Genomic DNA, 23034 nt, shown 5'->3' on the forward strand with positions numbered 1-23034 from the left:
GGTCCCATGGTCTAGTGGTTAGGACATTGGACTCTGAATCCAGTAACCCGAGTTCAAATCTCGGTGGGACCTCAGAGCTCTTTTTTTTACCTACCTTCAACCTTTTGTTCGTTTTCATCTTCATCAAATAATTCATTAACGTACAAACAAATAAATAATACTGAACATATATCTGGTTTCCCAAAAAAAGTGGGAAAATGGGGCAATAAGAGGGCTAACTCAAATCAGTAAATATAAAACTTCATTATGATGGTAAAAATAAGCAGTACATACATATACATTAATAAGGTCTCAATGAAGTTCCATTACAATAGCCTCTGCTAAAATGTTGCAGAATGAATCTGTAATTCCAATTTAATTTAGGAATCCCAGAGTCTGAGACTACTCAAATCTCTGTAAGAATATAATAATGCAACTATAACAACAGCTATATATAATCAATAAGTTTGGCATATAAGTATAGTAATGAGTGAATCTATAACTCAGTATGAACAATGGGATCTTTGCAATAATCTGTTACAGCATCCACTTCCTGCTGCTTAATTTCCTTGTCAGAAGAGCTAAGGCATTCTGCAGATGGATGAATGAGTCCATACCCGATACCCGTGGCAGAGTTGCAGTATACCTCAGCAGTGCCATCTTGAGCATCAAGGTTGATGTTGTCCAACACAATCTGAGTACACGGCACAGAATCGCTGCACGCAAACTTCATCGCCTTTTGGCTCTTTGAAGTTCCGGTGATGTTTTTGTAGATAACTTCACTTATTTCCACTGCAGATGTCTGTCAAATTGAAACCAAAGGGTATAATGTAAACCTCACCATTCATGGTATGATGGAGGAAAAAGTTTATAAGCTTTTAGTTCAAGTGGTCCTCAGCAGTTTTAGCTAGTAGTGAAAATGTAACTTTATTTCTTTATATCGTCACATTTTCGAAAGACAGGGTGTTAGACTTGACCCTTCAATCCCTTGCCCAACAATCCCCTAATCACCTGATATTCAATATTTATATCATGGACTCAAGTCCACTTTACAAGGTGGACTCATTTCAATTTACATACTGAATTGTGAACATTTAGTATATAAATTATTAACATTCAGTATATAAATTGTGTATTTTGGACCCAGGTCCACCTTATAAAGTGGATCGGGATCCCTAGAATAATTTGTCTCTTGACATTAGACTTGACCCTTCACGAGACTCCGCCGAATATCCTGTACTCTTATAATAGTGCCATGTATGACATTTAGAAGTGAGAGAGGGATATGCAGGAAAGTGTACCTGGTTTTCACAAGATTTTGGTGAATCACAATAGAATTGGTCAATGATAATAGGGTTATAGACATCTTCCATCCTCACATTTTGGAACCGTACTCCGCGGACATAACCAGATCCTCCCTACAAGATTAGGATACAATATATTAGCATCTAACGTTACCACTACGCTAAAAGTTATAATTTTCCAACCATTTTCCCAGCACCTCAACACCTGCCAGCCTTAATTGCACAAAATCCAGACTTGACTCTTATACCATTGATTAAGATCTTGTGGATTTGTCCTTTTACCGGCCTCGGTCCAACAGTATTCTCATTTCTCACCATACAAAGTTATGATAAACAAAAATTCTTTATTGTATGTGGAATAGAAGAGGATATATATGTATATACCTGCCATGTCTTAATCCGAAGGCCGTTGGTAGTACCTTGGAGAAATGCAGTATCCAATACCACCTTTGTGACTATGCCTACAGAATTGTCCTTCCCAAGGCTCCCAATGCTGGGAAGTGATGAGAATGAATCAAAAAACACACGAGGATCAAGATGAAAGTCAAGACTAAATTAAAATCTAGATACACTTAGGCTTAGCAGAATGATATTTGGAAAATCTAGTATTCAATTCCAATATCGGCCAGTTGTTGGCAATGATACATGTTAGCAAGAAGCGCTTGCCATTACGTCAAAAATTGTAGTTCGTAACGAAGACATAACTTTATTTCTTTATACCGCTACATTTTCGAGTGGCAGGAGGTGTTGTACTTGGCTCTTCGGGCCTTACCCTACCACCTAAGCACCATCAACCTTGACTGCATAGTTTTTATTCCTATGATTGGACTTTGATATCACTTGTTATGATCAAGCGCTTACCATTATGCCAAAAACGGTAACTCATTGCAAAGGCACAACTTTATTTCCTTGTACCGCCACATTTTTTATAGGTACATATGGTATTGGACTTGACCATTCCAGCCTCCGCCCAACAATCCCCTAACCACCCGGTGCTGGACTTGCCTTTCAGGCGTTCCCCCAACAACCCCCTCAACACCTGCCAGCATTAACTGCAAAGTTTTTACTCCCATGACCGTGTTCTGATACCAATTGTTAGAATCAAGCGCTTACTACTACGTCAAAAACTATAGCCCGTAATAAAGACACGGCTTTATTTCTTTAGACCCCACATTTTCAAGAGGCAAGATGTTAGACTTGCCCTTCAAGCTTCCGCCCAACAATACATTTGTTACTTGTAACCCCCAAAATATAATGAAACTATCTTCAATGGTTTTGATTTTGAAGATACCTGATTCCATGACCAGGTCCACAGTAGAGTTTCTTCATCTTGATGCCGGAGCTAGCATTGACAATTGAGACACAATCATCACCTACACACCCATGAAATGCATGCAACATCAGAATCATACAGAAATGGTATGAGAATTGAACAAACTAGGAAGGGTACTAATAAATTTGGAAATAACTATATAAATAAATGGCCGCAAATTATACCGTGGACCATGGTCCACAATGCATTGTGGACTATGGTCATAGCTGATACTGCAGTTGTGTTGAAAGGAAACTGCAGTTGCGCGGAACAGAGGTCGGTCATCCGTTCAACACAACTGCAATATTCGTTTAACACAACTGCATTATCAGTTCAACACAACTGCAGTATCCGTTCAACACAACTGCAGTATCAGCCATGACCATTGTGGACCATGGTCCACAGTATAACGACACATAAATGGCATAGAAGATGACAGGCCTGTTCCAATTTTGCAGCCTTGCAGGACAACATTTGTTGATTCTGCGATATGAATTCCATCAGTATTGGGACTATCTTCGGGAGCAGAAACTCGAACACCATACACACGTACGGAGTCGGACCGCGAAATTGTGAAGTGCATCTGTTGGCTATTTTGAATGGTAATGCCCTTCACTTTTATAGCAGAACTTGAATCTATAGTAAATGCCTGCAATTATATATGTTCAATTCTCTGCTCAACATCATCATTGGAATCTTTTAATAATCCTAAAACCCATGCTTTCATGGGGGGAATTGAAGACTCGTTCTTACAGTTGGTGCTCCTTTGCAAGGCTGTTCAAAAAAGTAAAAGAAAAATGAATTGAATGAGAATGGCAGGTAACATAATATTAAAGTCAAAGATAATGTTCTTCATTCTAAATTCAAAACAAGAATGTGTAGGGATGAAAATTTCAATCCAGGATATCCACTTGAATTCACTTCGCATTGATTTTATTAATTTTTTTATTTTTTTCGTGATAATGAGTAGGTGATGGGTCTTAAAATATTAAACTGTCGGGATGGATTTAAAAAAAAAAAAAAGTAGTAAATTATAGAAGTATTTATAATTTTTTACCAACTTTTTACTATTTAATTCTAAACTAATATGTTTTTTTAAGTAACAATTTAGTTATTATATTTGAATATTTTTTTTTTTTGTAAACAGAATATTTATATTATTTTATGTTTTAGTATAATTAACTAGTTAATTTTATTATAAGTAATTTAAATATTATTTAAAAAAATTTAATACTTTGAAATATAATAAATGATAAGTACTCGTAGTGAGTACTTGCACCCGGTTGGTCAATGGTATATTTTGAAAAAGTCCATCCGATATGAGTTAAGGGTAAAAATGAATAAAAAAATAGGAATAAAGGTCAAATAGGCCACTGAACTACACACGAAACTGCAATTAGGCCATTGAACTAAAAAACAATGTAATTGGGCCCTTGAACTACACAAATCCATGCAAATTAACCCAAAATGACTTGTTTGACTTGATCTTCCGGTTACCAACTTAAAAAATAATATTTTAAAATAATTTTAAATAAAATACTTAATTAAAATTAAATTTAAAATTAAAAATTAAAAAAGGACCCAATTGACTTGTTCCTGTTTGTTGTTTTTTTTTTAAAAAAAAAATTAATTTATTTATTTATTTAAAATTATTTTAAAATATTATTTTTAAAGTTGGTAACCCGAAGATCAAGTCAACAAGTCACTTTGGATTAATTTGCATGAATTTGTGTAGTTCAGGGACCCCAGGGACCCAATTGCATTGTTTTTGAGTTCGATGGCCTAATTGCAGTTTCGTGTGTAGTTCGGTGGCCTATTTGACCCTTATTCCAAAAAAATATAAGGTGAATTAGGTGATGGATGTAATCCTCCACGATCCAACTGGACCCATTGCCAGCCCTAAATAGTAAATATGTGGGTGGATACATGAAACTTACATTGGATTTATTCTTCTTGCAAGATGCAGCCCACCATTTGCTTCCTGACCCATCAATTACTCCCTTTCCTTGGAAAGAAACTCCAGTCAAATTTAGAAAAGCAAGCCAAATCCTTGGGTTATTTGGATCCCAATTTTTAGGCTCATCTGGTGCTATTATTGTTCCATCAATCTGTTCCCAACAATACCATCAACAATTTCATTAGTCTGTATATATGGTTGAGAATGGCATGTGCTCTATCTCAACTAAACGTCTAGATTAGGCTTATAGTTTAACTGCACATTTATACTTATATATTATATATGCTTGACAGTTAATTTGAAGTAACTTCTAAAATGTAAGAACCTGGACTACTAAATTGCCAGCACAAGGGCCTCTAAATCTTGTTGCATTGACTAGGTAACGGCGACCTGCTGGAACCAAGAAGACCGATCTTCGCGTAGAGCAAGCCTGTTTCCATGCATCTTCAAAGGCCTGGTAGATTGTTGACACCAAAAGTTTATAGAACAAAAGATAACTTAGCTTAGTGTTAGGATCAAGCACTTATCACTGCGTCAAAAGCTATAGCTAGTAGCAAATACTCAATTTTATTTCTTTATATACTGCCACCACATTTTCGAGAGGCAGGGTGCTGGACTTGGCCCTTCACCAGCCTCCACCCAAAAATCCCCTAGCCACCAATTTGACTCTTTATCAGTCTCCGCCCAACACTTGGGATAGCTTAACATACAGCATTTTTGACAATTCTGAGCACTACCAATCACTGCTTTGCATTAACTAACTGATGAATTAATTGGCCAAGACATTCTAAATGTTAAACAAACAACAAAGCAATCAATCTGCATTACAAACAAGAAGATAAATTACCTTAGTATCATCTGAAACTCCATCACCAACTGCACCAAAGCTATCCACATTGACAAGAACCTTGTGTCCACGACCAGCCGTCCACGATGGGAGGTCGATCAGATCAAGTTCGTCGTCTCCCTCTTCGGGCTCCCATTCGTCAAGATCTCGAAGAAAATCAATCTCTTCAAATAAATACTTCTCTGCAGTTACCAGAGGAAAAACAAGAAAGAACATGATAAGTAGTATTTTGGCCATGATTTAATGGAGTCTTGGCTTAGCTTTTTCTGTGTGTTCTGTTGCTTATTAATTTGCATAATCAGATGAAGGCATTGAGTGTTAATTTATATGCATGGATTAGTAGTGAAAATGGAGGATTTAGTGGGCTATATGGCTTGGCTTGAAAGTAGATTAAAGGTGGTATTGCAGTTTTCTCCATCACCATAGCTTCAAGTGTAAGAATATTTTATTTTGGAGATCTTTGCTTTACTCTTCACCCATGTTGAATGGGAATTGTGGCAGAAATACAAAAATGGCAGGACAGATGAGAAAAGAAACACTAGAAGCAAGAAATATGAAGTGATTTATAATTCTGGTAAGACCATATAAGGGTTTAATTATTATATTTTGGGAGTTAATTAGTACTCACCTAAAAAGATGTAAAACCATTCTTAGCATTTAGCTTCTAACTCTCTTCCAGCAGAGAGATTTTTGTGACTTTTCTGCATTATATTCACCATATGTGTGAATGATGCATACCATGAAGAATTCCTTCTTCCACCAAACATAATTGATTGCATCCCCTTAACTCATACATCATTCTTGATTCTTCCCTCTCATATATATGCATCAATTGCAGGAGCCAGGAGGGAAAGACATTTTTGGGCAGAGGCCCGTGGAGGTCTAGTCCAGCACCAGATTCCTAACAGATTGTTAGGTGCATGGAGGGTTGATGGGTCAAGTTCAGCATCATGTCTCTCGAAAATGTGACCGTATAAGGAAATAAAGTTGTGTCATGACTACAAGCTAGCGTTCGATCCGTGTTGGGCGGAGGCCTAAAGGATCATGCCCAACATCCTGTGCTAGACAGTGCCTCTTGAAATGTAGCGGTATAAGGAAATAAAGTTTTGCTTTCGTTACTGCTATAACATTCATTCAAAAACCGATTCTAAGCAATTAATACTGCAGCTATTCAAGCTCAAAGACGTAGAAAATGAAAAATATTCAGTTGTATTTATGTGTTTTTGCGGTAATAAGTTAGATACTCTACGTAAAATTAATAAAAGCACTGAGGTCCCACCGAGATTTGAACTCGGGTTACTGGATTCAGAGTCCAATGTCCTAACCACTAGACCATGGGACCTCTCTGATTAGTGGTTACCACGGCAACTCTTAGGTTAATTTTATCCAAATTGGAATAGATACCCTTTGCAATGTTATCTGGCAAGCCAGGTGGATTTAATTGTTTTTTTTTTTTTTAATTCAACAACTATTTGCAATCTTTTGTTGAAAGAATGGTAAATACTCACTTCGTCCAATTTTTATGTGCCTGGTTCAGTTAACAAAACTTGACTGAAGTTATTTTTAATCTAATTTTTTATAATATTAAGTTTAGTATTAATATACAAAATTTATATATTTAGAAACTAGACTAAAAGTACTATTAAACACAAAAAATTAAATTTAAAAAAAAAATCTAAATAAAATAAACAAAGACAAAAGAGTTAGTTTAACCAATGGGTAGTGAGTATGACATATAAAATGGGATAGATGGAGTACTATTTATCTGTACTTTTTTGTTCTTTTGTTTTTTTTTTTGGTGGGATTAACTCGTCAAAGACGGGAGATAAAACTACCAAACTCTAATGCTGCTAGCACCGCAACTGCTTCCACTGCAAGAAGAACTTCAATACTGGTGGGAGGCTAGTCCAAAACGACCGTGCCCCATTCCCCTAATTGCCTTATGTTCGCATGATGATCTAACATTTGTTCCCTTCTCTAAGAATATGTTGAAGAGTCAAGTGCTCAAAACCCCCCAAAAGGAACAACAATCCTTAACCAGAGTAGAGGAACACCCATGATCTTCAAGGTCACCCTTCAAAAGGGAGACAACTGATTTCGAATCCAATTCCAAAATCACTCTCCTAAAACCCTTAGCTTTATTAGCCCACCGTAGACTCTCCCTTAGGCTCCACAGCTCTGAGACAAAGCTATTAGTAACATCAATTTTAGTAATGAACCCAAACAGCCAATCCCATAGTGGTCATGCGCCAAACCTCCTGCGCTTGCGAGGTCGGTACTTTTCTTAAAGGAACCATCGGTGTTGATTTTAATCCAACCATTACTCGAGCGAGACCAAAAGACCCAATCCATCCTCCCCCTCGGCTCAGGTTTCTTACGATAACCAATGAGGAAAGATTCCTTAGCCGTTGACTCAGCCCTGCGAACTATATCATTCGGCGTGGGAGAAATACGATAAAAAATTCTCTTGTTGCGAGCTTTCCATATATCATTTGGTAACGTCAGAAATTTTTTTTTCTTTTTTTTTTTTTTTGTAAACACTAAACATTGTGTACTTTTTATATCCCTATGTTATTATAAAGAGAATGAAAGCATAATTTTTCATATTTTAAACCTAGCTAATAAGAGTCTGTTTAGTAGACAAAAGTTAGAGCCATCAATTGTAGTAAAATATGTGATTAATTTATGCTTATCGTTAACACTCTAATTAATATATATATATATTTACATAATTACATACTAAAGACAAAGCAAATTGCATACTAAATTGTAACATAAAGCAAACACAGTTACCAAATAATTAGTTAATTTCAAATGAATCTAATGAAACCAAACATAAGCATTTTTCAAATGAATCCAATGAATCCAAACAGTTAGCATTCTGTTCATTAACAAATAACATAAAGCTATTAGCAAATAATTAGCAATTAGCATTAACACTAATGAATCAAAACTCATGCAGTTAGCATTGTGTTCATGTACGTAGTATCAAAGAGAAAAAATTTCAATACTCAGGCATCCAACATAATTAAGTCAAAACTTCAAACCAAATCATAAGCCATAACATCAAACAGATTTGAAGCTTGATTCAATCTTACAGCCATTAAGAACTGAGTTAAATATAAAAAAAAATAAATAAATAAACTACCAACAACATTTTTGTGAGTACCGTATTTTGCCATGCCTTTGTTTCCAATTCTTCACCTTGAATCCTCCATGGTGTGTTGCTTCAAGTTCTATGTTTGCTCAATTGTTCCCAATGCCAGCAATGGGTAACAAGGTTCAACAATTGCTGGCGTGCTTGTGCTTCTGGTGAGTTTGTCGTATCATTGCTTCCAGTGAGTTTGATCTGTATTTGCTTCCGATGAGTTTGTTGTGCGTTTCTAGGGCTTAAGGAAGGGAGGGTGAATTGTATCGGGAGAGAAGATGGAGGGGGAGGGAGAGGAGGGAATTGTATTCGCAGATGATTGAGGAGATAGAGAGAGATTAGGAAAGATATTATTAATTGGTTTGATTAAAAAAAATAAAAGGCAAATGAAATTACCGTGTTAACCTTATTATTAACCGCTAATAAACAGAATTATTAACAAAGGACTAAAGTGTGTAAAAACATTAAAGTCAAGGACTAAGTAGAGTACAAAAAGTCACTTAGAACTAAATTGAGTAAGACCACTATAGTCTATGACTATATTCGGTATTAACTCTAAAAAAATATGGAGAGATCCAACTGAGGTTGAAGCAAATAAGTCTACTATACTTGATAGAAAAGAAGACGAAAAGAAATGCAACATATGTGATTTATAAGGACACAACAAAAGAAAATATAGAACAATCTTACGGATATTTTGCTTACTTTAATCATATATATAAATAAACAAGGAAATATATGTGAAACGCAGCATCAAACAATGTTTTGCAACCTTGTTTAGTTGCAGTGTTTATTTTGTGCTCTGAATATATTTTAATTGTCAAAAGATATTATTGTACATTGTATAGTAAATAAAATTGAAATACAATTATATTAATAAGTCCTTCCATCCACAAGGGTAATTTATATCCTAAAATATGTACTTACAATAAATATTTATTCGTCAAAGGGAAATACAACTATTAGATTGTGAAAACAAAAGTAGTCAAAGAGAATTACATTAATTAGATTGCGAAAACAAAGTAGTCAAAGAGAATTACATTAATAAGATTGTATTAACAAAACTAAAAAAAGAGGTCCCACCGAGATTTGAACTCAGGTTACTGGATTCAGAGTCCAATGTCCTAACCACTAGACCATGGGACCTTTGTGGTTACTGTGTTAACGTAGAATTTATTTATACATTACAATTGATTATCCTTTTATATGGCAAACCATGTGGATTTAATTAGATTATTATTATTTTTTTAACTCAACAAGTATTAGCAATCTTTCAAATGTTGAAAGAATCTCAAATACTATTTATTTGTATTTTTTTTTCTTTTGCAAACATGCATTGTCTACTTTTATTTTAACAACAAAAATAAATAAATAAATAAATAAATAAATAATAATAATAATAATAATAATAATAATAATAATAATAATAATTATTATTATTATTATTATTATTATTATTATTATTATTATTATTATTATTATTATTATTATATTTTGATAGTAAGTTAGAACTATAAGGATGTAGAAAAATAGTAGTAATGATAAATAGTCAAATATTAGTGATTTTAAAAGTAAAAGAGAATTGCAAAGATAAAAATAGTCTTATATGTTAATGTTCATATAGTCTATAGACTATAGAGAGAGTGAAAGCATAATTTTTCATATTTTAAACCTAGCCAATAAGAGGGTGTTTGGTAGGCAAGAATGTTCAATTTTAAACCTAGCCAATAAGAGGGTGTTTGGTAGGCAAGAATGTTCAATTTTAAACCTAGCCAATAAGAGGGTGTTTGGAAAAATATCCTATGTTTGATGAAGTTTTGACTTGGGAAAATCCGAGTCAATTAGGAATCAGATTCCTTGAAATCAAGTGATCACTTTTAGTTCTAATTTTAATTAAAGCAATTAAAATCATGACTATATTAATGACGATCCGTTTTTAACCTCACACCCAATCCTAATCTAAGTCAGCCATCAAGTTGTCACACCTAAAAGCAACGAAGAATATTAGTTATAATTAAATCCTATATAACTACACATTTATATCTCTAGTGCACGAATTAAACTCTCAATTTTGCTCCATCATTTAATTCATAATTTTGATAACTAAGTAGGCATCCATAGGACCATAGCTAATAGTATAAATAAAATGAGAATTCCAAGCGGTGGAGCATGATTCTTATACCTGAAAGTCCACTAGTACAGAATTGCACATCCAGTACATTTGTACAAGGGTATCCGCTACACTTGTATAAGTGTAGCGGATGTGGTGTTGCGGAAAACTGGAAAAGCAAAAGTTTAATTTTTTGTGACTTTTGTCCCTGTGTCATGGATTTTTTTTTTTTAATAACTAAAGGGTATCCACGACACTTCTTTCAAGGAACTCAGACTACTACTATTAAGTAGTAGCTCCCTTGGGATAGGGTGAACATCTAGCATGAGTAGTTACCTTTGACATGGTAGTTAGCCCCTCAAGTCTTTGAATGATCTTTCGAACTATGAAATGGGGTTTAGGCAGTTGCACCACAAGCTCTTTGCACGGCTCCTAGGCAGCAAGTTTTGCATTTTCTGAGTAGAGCTAGTGGCAGGTGCAAACTTTGAGCTAGTAGCTTGGGCATAGATCATTTTGAACATGTGGTTGTTTGATGCCATTAGGGACAGAGGTACGTGGGTGGGTATGGGGCGGATGTGGTGTAGCGGATGTGGTGTTGCGGAAAACTGGAAAAGCAAAAGTTTAATTTTTTGTGACTTTTGTCCCTGTGTCATGGATTTTTTTTTTTTTTAATAACTAAAGGGTATCCACGACACTTCTTTCGAAATAAGTGTCGCAAGTACCTTTTTTTAAAAAAATATATATACACACACACTGATATACAACTAATTTTTTAACAACAATCATATATATACACACACACACACACACACACACACAAAGGCTATTTATGGGGAAGGGTGGGATGAGTGGGGGCAGCTGCCCGCATTGTAGCTCCGTCTCGGATCGTTATACCATAGACCAGGGTGCACAATGCATTGTGCACCCTGTAAGGAGATGAGTTCTGTGTATTCTAGGCAAGCATTCTGTGTATTCTAGGTAATCATTTTGTGTATTATAGGCAACTGTTCTGTGTATTCTAGATAATGATTATGTGTATTATAGATAATGAATTCCCTGGAGTCATTCGCGTCCGCATCCGCGTCCACTAGCATCGAAACGACGTCGTTTCGAATGCACAAACTCATCACAACATGTGTTACTAACATGAATACACAGAACATTTGCCCAGAATACACAGAATATTGACACAAAATACACAGATTGAACTCATCCTCCTAACATTCGAATGCACAAACACATCACAGCATATGTTACTAACAGGAATACACAGAACGGTTGCATAGAATACACAGAACGATTACCTAGAATACACAGAACTCATCTCCTAACATTTTGGTACGGGGTGTACAATGCATACACAGAATCTCCTAACCTGTGTTAATAACATGAATACACAGAATATTAACACAAAATACACAGAACTCATCCTCATAAACATTCGAATGCACAAACACATCACAACATGTGTTACTAACATGAATACATAAAACGGTTGCCTAGAATACACAGAATGATTGCTTAGAATACACAGAACGATTACCTATAATACACAGAACTCATTTTGGTACGGAGTGCACAATGCATTATGCACCGTGATCCACAATATAAATTGCCCTCCATCTCTGATTTTAGGGATAGTAGGGTTTGAAAAATTATTATAAAGATTGGGCTTGAAATTTATTTTATTATAAGACTAGGATTATAGTCTTTGGGCTAGAACTTATAAGGTCCAAAATATTATAATACAAAGATGGGTCTAGTTTGGACATTAAGTCCAAGAATTTAAAATAACTATAGGCATTATAAAGATGGACTAAGTTTAAATGGAATTGAGATTTTGTGGAGAAAATAATTAATTTATTTAACCCTATTTAATTTATCTCGAAAATGAATATAATAAAAAAATTTAAATTTGAAAATAATTATACGAAGTAAATTTTTAATTAAATTTTTCGGAGTGTCACGCTATGAGTGGAAAGATATCAATGATATAACAAGAAAATACATAGTGAACATCCCATAGAGAAAATGAACGAGGTAGAGACTCCAAAGACGGACGAAGAGAGAGAAAAAAAGGGTATTAGAGATAAGCGCTAAGGTATGCTATGCACCACTAGTTAAACATACAAATGCACAATGCCACCTACTTTGTTGCACCACTTTCTTGTAGTGAGTGAATCCTTGTGCAGGATATAGCGCATCAAATTGTGCAATGCAAGCATATATCTAGCATGATGGATCTTAGAATCACTCTTTGTGTACCACACGATCACACTACTACCATGAAACATTTAAGAGAAATCCCATCTTGTAGTAGACACATGCATTATTACCAACTACTTAGCAACCACATTGGCACATTCCATATATAGGGCGCCAAACAACTTCACCGTGTGGAAGTATATATTGGACACCAAATCAGTTGATATGTACACACCAACATACTTTAGATCACACTCCACTGAATACTTTTTTATTCTACGACTAGCCAAGGTTAAATCTCATGACAGGCATGAAGAAATATCACCTACAAAGAGAGATTTACTAGATGGGACGATTTTATGTCTTTGTAGAAGAACACTGAAGTGCGGGTGACAACCATTGATGCATAGTCGTGCATCTTTCAGTGCAGGCTACAGAATGCTCACCCTTCCACTGACAGGTAATGATAAGATCCAAGAAGCTTACCATTCACCTTGTATTATAGAAGTGAGTCAAGAACTTACGCTTCATATCATGTAAACTATCGATGCAACCAGACTCGAGGCCCGTATACCAATCAAAAGTATTGTTCTTCAAAAAGCAGGCAAACTCTTTTACTAATAGGTCACCATAAGTCTTTGTGTCATTGCAAGTTTCCACAAAGTGGGCAACATGTTGCCAAGGGTTACCCTTATCGTCAGACTGTTGGAATTTAGGAGGTTGATAACTGAAGGGCATCTTGAACTCTTCAATGCTTTGGGTGTAAAGCTTGGCATAGATATATGAGAGATGGCCTTCATCTAACTTTCCTTTGATAGCCCCCATGAGGTAGTCCTTCAACTGATCCACTAGTATCACGTTACATGTGACTTATATGCTTTTCTTAGTTGCTGGTGGATGGAAAGTAGCTTCTTCCAATATCACTGCAAGCTTGACAGGAGTTGGTGATTATGGAGTAACCTCTTCTTGACCCTCAAGCTTCTTTCGTAGACCACGATTTCCTTTCCCCTCCATTATGCTTCTTATTCTATCATCAAGGACATTAATCCATTTCTATTGATTTTGAAGGAGGAAAATTATTCCTTCAAGAGTCTTAGCTATGCTAGCTAATTGTTCTTCCACAAATGTCATGGTCGTCGTCATGGAAGGCATGATAATCTAAACACGCGTCCATTCAGGAGTAATCTTCCATAGTGGATATGAAGGGGGTGTGGAGTTTGAACTCCTGCTAACAATGTTCCCTTTCAAGGAACTCAGACTACTACTATTAAGTAGTAGCTCCCTTGGGATAGGGTGAACATCTAGCATGAGTAGTTACCTTTGACATGGTAGTTAGCCCCTCAAGTCTTTGAATGATCTTTCGAACTATGAAATGGGGTTTAGGCAGTTGCACCACAAGCTCTTTGCACGGCTCCTAGGCAGCAAGTTTTGCATTTTCTGAGTAGAGCTAGTGGCAGGTGCAAACTTTGAGCTAGTAGCTTGGGCATAGATCATTTTGAACATGTGGTTGTTTGATGCCATTAGGGACAGAGGTACGTGGGTGGGTATGGGGCGGATGTGGTGTAGCGGATGTGGTGTTGCGGAAAACTGGAAAAGCAAAAGTTTAATTTTTTGTGACTTTTGTCCCTGTGTCATGGATTTTTTTTTTTTTTAATAACTAAAGGGTATCCACGACACTTCTTTCGAAATAAGTGTCGCAAGTACCTTTTTTTAAAAAAATATATATACACACACACTGATATACAACTAATTTTTTAACAACAATCATATATATACACACACACACACACACACACACACAAAGGCTATTTATGGGGAAGGGTGGGATGAGTGGGGGCAGCTGCCCGCATTGTAGCTCCGTCTCGGATCGTTATACCATAGACCAGGGTGCACAATGCATTGTGCACCCTGTAAGGAGATGAGTTCTGTGTATTCTAGGCAAGCATTCTGTGTATTCTAGGTAATCATTTTGTGTATTATAGGCAACTGTTCTGTGTATTCTAGATAATGATTATGTGTATTATAGATAATGAATTCCCTGGAGTCATTCGCGTCCGCATCCGCGTCCACTAGCATCGAAACGACGTCGTTTCGAATGCACAAACTCATCACAACATGTGTTACTAACATGAATACACAGAACATTTGCCCAGAATACACAGAATATTGACACAAAATACACAGATTGAACTCATCCTCCTAACATTCGAATGCACAAACACATCACAGCATATGTTACTAACAGGAATACACAGAACGGTTGCATAGAATACACAGAACGATTACCTAGAATACACAGAACTCATCTCCTAACATTTTGGTACGGGGTGTACAATGCATACACAGAATCTCCTAACCTGTGTTAATAACATGAATACACAGAATATTAACACAAAATACACAGAACTCATCCTCATAAACATTCGAATGCACAAACACATCACAACATGTGTTACTAACATGAATACATAAAACGGTTGCCTAGAATACACAGAATGATTGCTTAGAATACACAGAACGATTACCTATAATACACAGAACTCATTTTGGTACGGAGTGCACAATGCATTATGCACCGTGATCCACAATATAAATTGCCCTCCATCTCTGATTTTAGGGATAGTAGGGTTTGAAAAATTATTATAAAGATTGGGCTTGAAATTTATTTTATTATAAGACTAGGATTATAGTCTTTGGGCTAGAACTTATAAGGTCCAAAATATTATAATACAAAGATGGGTCTAGTTTGGACATTAAGTCCAAGAATTTAAAATAACTATAGGCATTATAAAGATGGACTAAGTTTAAATGGAATTGAGATTTTGTGGAGAAAATAATTAATTTATTTAACCCTATTTAATTTATCTCGAAAATGAATATAATAAAAAAATTTAAATTTGAAAATAATTATACGAAGTAAATTTTTAATTAAATTTTTCGGAGTGTCACGCTATGAGTGGAAAGATATCAATGATATAACAAGAAAATACATAGTGAACATCCCATAGAGAAAATGAACGAGGTAGAGACTCCAAAGACGGACGAAGAGAGAGAAAAAAAGGGTATTAGAGATAAGCGCTAAGGTATGCTATGCACCACTAGTTAAACATACAAATGCACAATGCCACCTACTTTGTTGCACCACTTTCTTGTAGTGAGTGAATCCTTGTGCAGGATATAGCGCATCAAATTGTGCAATGCAAGCATATATCTAGCATGATGGATCTTAGAATCACTCTTTGTGTACCACACGATCACACTACTACCATGAAACATTTAAGAGAAATCCCATCTTGTAGTAGACACATGCATTATTACCAACTACTTAGCAACCACATTGGCACATTCCATATATAGGGCGCCAAACAACTTCACCGTGTGGAAGTATATATTGGACACCAAATCAGTTGATATGTACACACCAACATACTTTAGATCACACTCCACTGAATACTTTTTTATTCTACGACTAGCCAAGGTTAAATCTCATGACAGGCATGAAGAAATATCACCTACAAAGAGAGATTTACTAGATGGGACGATTTTATGTCTTTGTAGAAGAACACTGAAGTGCGGGTGACAACCATTGATGCATAGTCGTGCATCTTTCAGTGCAGGCTACAGAATGCTCACCCTTCCACTGACAGGTAATGATAAGCTCCAAGAAGCTTACCATTCACCTTGTATTATAGAAGTGAGTCAAGAACTTACGCTTCATATCATGTAAACTATCGATGCAACCAGACTCGAGGCCCGTATACCAATCAAAAGTATTGTTCTTCAAAAAGCAGGCAAACTCTTTTACTAATAGGTCACCATAAGTCTTTGTGTCATTGCAAGTTTCCACAAAGTGGGCAACATGTTGCCAAGGGTTACCCTTATCGTCAGACTGTTGGAATTTAGGAGGTTGATAACTGAAGGGCATCTTGAACTCTTCAATGCTTTGGGTGTAAAGCTTGGCATAGATATATGAGAGATGGCCTTCATCTAACTTTCCTTTGATAGCCCCCATGAGGTAGTCCTTCAACTGATCCACTAGTATCACGTTACAGGTGACTTATATGCTTTTCTTAGTTGCTGGTGGATGGAAAGTAGCTTCTTCCAATATCACTGCAAGCTTGATAGGAGTTGGTGATTATGGAGTAACCTCTTCTTGACCCTCAAGCTTCTTTCGTAGACCACGATTTCCTTTCCCCTCCATTATGCTTCTTATTCTATCATCAAGGACATTAATCCATTTCTATTGATTTTGAAGGAGGAAAATTATTCCTTCAAGAGTCTTAGCTATGCTAGCTAATTGTTCTTCCACAAATGTCATGGTCGTCGTCATGGAAGGCATGATAATCTAAACACGCGTCCATTCAGGAGTAATCTTCCATAGTGGATATGAAGGGGGTGTGGAGTTTGAACTCCTGCTAACAATGTTCCCTTTCAAGGAACTCAGACTACTACTATTAAGTAGTAGCTCCCTTGGGATAGGGTGAACATCTAGCATGAGTAGTTACCTTTGACATGGTAGTTAGCCCCTCAAGTCTTTGAATGATCTTTCGAACTATGAAATGGGGTTTAGGCAGTTGCACCACAAGCTCTTTGCACGGCTCCTAGGCAGCAAGTTTTGCATTTTCTGAGTAGAGCTAGTGGCAGGNTATTTAACCCTATTTAATTTATCTCGAAAATGAATATAATAAAAAAATTTAAATTTGAAAATAATTATACGAAGTAAATTTTTAATTAAATTTTTCGGAGTGTCACGCTATGAGTGGAAAGATATCAATGATATAACAAGAAAATACATAGTGAACATCCCATAGAGAAAATGAACGAGGTAGAGACTCCAAAGACGGACGAAGAGAGAGAAAAAAAGGGTATTAGAGATAAGCGCTAAGGTATGCTATGCACCACTAGTTAAACATACAAATGCACAATGCCACCTACTTTGTTGCACCACTTTCTTGTAGTGAGTGAATCCTTGTGCAGGATATAGCGCATCAAATTGTGCAATGCAAGCATATATCTAGCATGATGGATCTTAGAATCACTCTTTGTGTACCACACGATCACACTACTACCATGAAACATTTAAGAGAAATCCCATCTTGTAGTAGACACATGCATTATTACCAACTACTTAGCAACCACATTGGCACATTCCATATATAGGGCGCCAAACAACTTCACCGTGTGGAAGTATATATTGGACACCAAATCAGTTGATATGTACACACCAACATACTTTAGATCACACTCCACTGAATACTTTTTTATTCTACGACTAGCCAAGGTTAAATCTCATGACAGGCATGAAGAAATATCACCTACAAAGAGAGATTTACTAGATGGGACGATTTTATGTCTTTGTAGAAGAACACTGAAGTGCGGGTGACAACCATTGATGCATAGTCGTGCATCTTTCAGTGCAGGCTACAGAATGCTCACCCTTCCACTGACAGGTAATGATAAGATCCAAGAAGCTTACCATTCACCTTGTATTATAGAAGTGAGTCAAGAACTTACGCTTCATATCATGTAAACTATCGATGCAACCAGACTCGAGGCCCGTATACCAATCAAAAGTATTGTTCTTCAAAAAGCAGGCAAACTCTTTTACTAATAGGTCACCATAAGTCTTTGTGTCATTGCAAGTTTCCACAAAGTGGGCAACATGTTGCCAAGGGTTACCCTTATCGTCAGACTGTTGGAATTTAGGAGGTTGATAACTGAAGGGCATCTTGAACTCTTCAATGCTTTGGGTGTAAAGCTTGGCATAGATATATGAGAGATGGCCTTCATCTAACTTTCCTTTGATAGCCCCCATGAGGTAGTCCTTCAACTGATCCACTAGTATCACGTTACAGGTGACTTATATGCTTTTCTTAGTTGCTGGTGGATGGAAAGTAGCTTCTTCCAATATCACTGCAAGCTTGATAGGAGTTGGTGATTATGGAGTAACCTCTTCTTGACCCTCAAGCTTCTTTCGTAGATCAAGGACATTAATCCATTTCTATTGATTTTGAAGGAGGAAAATTATTCCTTCAAGAGTCTTAGCTATGCTAGCTAATTGTTCTTCCACAAATGTCATGGTCGTCGTCATGGAAGGCATGATAATCTAAACACGCGTCCATTCAGGAGTAATCTTCCATAGTGGATATGAAGGGGGTGTGGAGTTTGAACTCCTGCTAACAATGTTCCCTTTCAAGGAACTCAGACTACTACTATTAAGTAGTAGCTCCCTTGGGATAGGGTGAACATCTAGCATGAGTAGTTACCTTTGACATGGTAGTTAGCCCCTCAAGTCTTTGAATGATCTTTCGAACTATGAAATGGGGTTTAGGCAGTTGCACCACAAGCTCTTTGCACGGCTCCTAGGCAGCAAGTTTTGCATTTTCTGAGTAGAGCTAGTGGCAGGNAAATATCACCTACAAAGAGAGATTTACTAGATGGGACGATTTTATGTCTTTGTAGAAGAACACTGAAGTGCGGGTGACAACCATTGATGCATAGTCGTGCATCTTTCAGTGCAGGCTACAGAATGCTCACCCTTCCACTGACAGGTAATGATAAGATCCAAGAAGCTTACCATTCACCTTGTATTATAGAAGTGAGTCAAGAACTTACGCTTCATATCATGTAAACTATCGATGCAACCAGACTCGAGGCCCGTATACCAATCAAAAGTATTGTTCTTCAAAAAGCAGGCAAACTCTTTTACTAATAGGTCACCATAAGTCTTTGTGTCATTGCAAGTTTCCACAAAGTGGGCAACATGTTGCCAAGGGTTACCCTTATCGTCAGACTGTTGGAATTTAGGAGGTTGATAACTGAAGGGCATCTTGAACTCTTCAATGCTTTGGGTGTAAAGCTTGGCATAGATATATGAGAGATGGCCTTCATCTAACTTTCCTTTGATAGCCCCCATGAGGTAGTCCTTCAACTGATCCACTAGTATCACGTTACAGGTGACTTATATGCTTTTCTTAGTTGCTGGTGGATGGAAAGTAGCTTCTTCCAATATCACTGCAAGCTTGATAGGAGTTGGTGATTATGGAGTAACCTCTTCTTGACCCTCAAGCTTCTTTCGTAGACCACGATTTCCTTTCCCCTCCATTATGCTTCTTATTCTATCATCAAGGACATTAATCCATTTCTATTGATTTTGAAGGAGGAAAATTATTCCTTCAAGAGTCTTAGCTATGCTAGCTAATTGTTCTTCCACAAATGTCATGGTCGTCGTCATGGAAGGCATGATAATCTAAACACGCGTCCATTCAGGAGTAATCTTCCATAGTGGATATGAAGGGGGTGTGGAGTTTGAACTCCTGCTAACAATGTTCCCTTTCAAGGAACTCAGACTACTACTATTAAGTAGTAGCTCCCTTGGGATAGGGTGAACATCTAGCATGAGTAGTTACCTTTGACATGGTAGTTAGCCCCTCAAGTCTTTGAATGATCTTTCGAACTATGAAATGGGGTTTAGGCAGTTGCACCACAAGCTCTTTGCACGGCTCCTAGGCAGCAAGTTTTGCATTTTCTGAGTAGAGCTAGTGGCAGGTGCAAACTTTGAGCTAGTAGCTTGGGCATAGATCATTTTGAACATGTGGTTGTTTGATGCCATTAGGGACAGAGGTACGTGGGTGGGTATGGGGCTTCCCCCCCCCTCCCCACCCGCCCCCCTAAATCCGAAAAAATTTAATAAATATTTGTGTTATGTATTATATTAGGAATAAGAATTCTTTTCCTCCCCCCACTCACCCCATCCCAACCAATATATTTAAGTACAAATTCTCCAAATAAAAAGAAATAAATCAATTAATTAATTAGTTAGTTAGTTATTATGTATTTTTATTATTTATTTACACTTTTAGGATGTACGGTTGCTAATTCAAAAGATTAGTTTTAAAATTAGAAAAACTAATGTTATATTGGTTCTTTAATTTGTGATTTTAAGTTTCGTCATCATCCCTCAAATTTTGGAATATTAAGTTAATTAGTAAAATGAATATCAATTAATTATGTAAAAAAAATGTTACCAACAAAATACTTGACAAATTTTATTTGTTAAAAGAGTGACAAGCAAGATTATTATTGTATGTATTTTGTGTTGTATGGAAAATTATATACAATATCGATTGACATAGATACCAATTGTTACATAAAGTACCATTACAAATTATTATCAATAATACATAGTATAGTTATGCATGGTATATATAATGATATCATGTATAATCAGTAGTGATGGTGATTGGCATTGTACAGTTTTGTTATAGTTTTGAACCCCCCCCCCCCTAACATGAATTTTCTAGCTCTGTCCTTGGATAGATTGGTAGTATGTAGCGAAATGAGACTAGGCATGTTAAATTTGTAAATGTGAAAACTTGAATTGTATTCAAATTCAAAGTGTCAGAATAAAATGAAGTATTAAATAGGAAGGGATGCAATCTCTAGATATTAGAAGTCATTTGATTCTGAAGTATGTTGAACTATCCTAGTTCCTTTTTAAAGGGCCTCCACACTCAAGTAGCTTGTTCTTCAATGAAGAGCTTGAATGCAACTTAATTTTCAAGGGAGGGCTTCCAGGACGCATTCAAGATAATATCCTGACGAGATTTTAATAGAGTTTCAATATGCAAATTATGAGAGCTCCCTTCCCTCCAAAATGACGCCATTATTTATCATGGTGAAGAAAAGAAAAATCTAACAACCTTTATCTTTTTTGATAATCTTCAAATTAAATATAAACATTTGAATTAATTATATCATCATGTCCAGGTTCATAGTTCCAGCTCATCTTCAAATCATATCAAATATCCAAAATTCTCAAAATTATTTAATCAACATATTTTCTTAACGGGCCAATACCAAGTCAAACCCACCAATTAGCTAAGCAACCCAATTAATTCAAATGGTCTGGTCTAACTCAATTAAATATTTCATCATTTTAGGTCAAGCAACCCAATACCCAATTACTCTTAACTATGTAATTAGACCAATTAAATATTTATTGAGCCATTTAATTAACCAAATTAAATAAATCTTAGTCGAACTAACAAAATTAAAACAATTAATATGATAAGCAATTATCAACTCAGACCCAATAGCACACATACCGGCCTACGTAGACCTTCAATCATTATTACATGGACCATGGTCCACACAGCTATGTGGACCAAAAATAAAAAGTACATTATTTTTGTAATGAAGGTACATTATTTTTGTACTGTAGGTACATTATTTTAGGGTACATTATTTTTGTACTGAAAGTACATTATTTGATATATATACTATCAAATAATGTACCTACAGTACAAAAATAATGTACCTTCAATACAAAAATAATGTACTTTTTATTTTTGGTCTGTCCATGCAATAATTTGCCTCCTTTTAAAATTCCATGCTTACACTGATTCAATTGTTTACGATACTATTTTGCATCACTTGCGTAAGAGGGGTAATATAGCTTCTGAATCACTTTATATAAAAATATCCTAACTCCTTTCAAAAGAAAAAAAAAAAATCCTAACCGTTTCACGGTAAACACAATAATTATCTTGATAATGAAGACAATTATATGCAACAACGTAATACACCTGGTAATTAAACAGTCTCAACTTTAAGGGAAAAAAAAAGTCCCAGATTCTGCTGTCGAGTGGTAAAAGCTCCATTATTGAAGGTCCTCCAACCAACATTCTGATCTGTTCAAGTGGGTTCTTCTAAAATCTAATAAAACATAAAGTAGATATGTGCTCTTTGATTTCAGCTCCACCATGGGCCACAAGGATGGCTTTTAAGAGGTACCCATCAGATGGTGATTTGATTTTGAAGGTGGCAATTCACTGCAGCTCAGGAATCAAAATATACGGTACAATGTTGGTATAGTACTATAGTAGTCTTAAAATTTAATATAATGTATATATTTGGCTAAAACTGATGGATTTCAGCGATGCGCTATGCTAACTTCTCTGAGTCACCCATCCTGTGACGTCAATAATTCCCTCCCAGCACTTTCTATAACTTTTGATCACAAAGCCTAGCAGCCTACCTGCCGCAATGTTTGATCACAAAGTCCAGCCGCATGCCTCTTATACCAATTGATGGATTTCAACGTTGCATTATACTTACTTCCAAGTGGGTCACTCATGCCCACCTGCCGCAACGTTTGATCACAAAGCTCA

The 23034-nt window shown here is 36.1% G+C and overlaps 1 protein-coding gene and 3 non-coding genes across 4 annotated transcripts; 1 reads left to right on the forward strand and 3 right to left on the reverse strand.

The window, feature by feature from the left end:
* TRNAQ-CUG lies at positions 1-72 on the forward strand. Its single transcript has one exon. It is a non-coding gene; the product is annotated as a tRNA-Gln (tRNA).
* Positions 73-219: 147 nt separating this feature from the next.
* LOC116027764 (probable polygalacturonase At1g80170) lies at positions 220-5669 on the reverse strand. The gene is made up of 9 exons (XM_031269509.1): positions 5400-5669; positions 4878-5006; positions 4533-4703; positions 3349-3369; positions 3037-3244; positions 2575-2656; positions 1668-1776; positions 1281-1397; positions 220-781 (listed from the first exon to the last, which is right to left on the reverse strand). Exons 1-9 carry the CDS (start codon positions 5634-5636, stop codon positions 476-478), a joined length of 1380 nt encoding a protein of 459 aa, XP_031125369.1. The 5' UTR covers positions 5637-5669; the 3' UTR covers positions 220-475.
* A 1000-nt stretch (positions 5670-6669) lies between these two features.
* TRNAQ-CUG lies at positions 6670-6741 on the reverse strand. The gene has a single exon. It is a non-coding gene; the product is annotated as a tRNA-Gln (tRNA).
* A 2880-nt stretch (positions 6742-9621) lies between these two features.
* Positions 9622-9693, reverse strand: TRNAQ-CUG. Its single transcript has one exon. It is a non-coding gene; the product is annotated as a tRNA-Gln (tRNA).
* Between the last annotated feature and the right edge of the window lie 13341 nt (positions 9694-23034).

This window comes from Ipomoea triloba, chromosome 8, assembly GCF_003576645.1.
Source record: "Ipomoea triloba cultivar NCNSP0323 chromosome 8, ASM357664v1".
NCBI classification, from domain to species: Eukaryota; Viridiplantae; Streptophyta; class Magnoliopsida; order Solanales; family Convolvulaceae; genus Ipomoea; species Ipomoea triloba.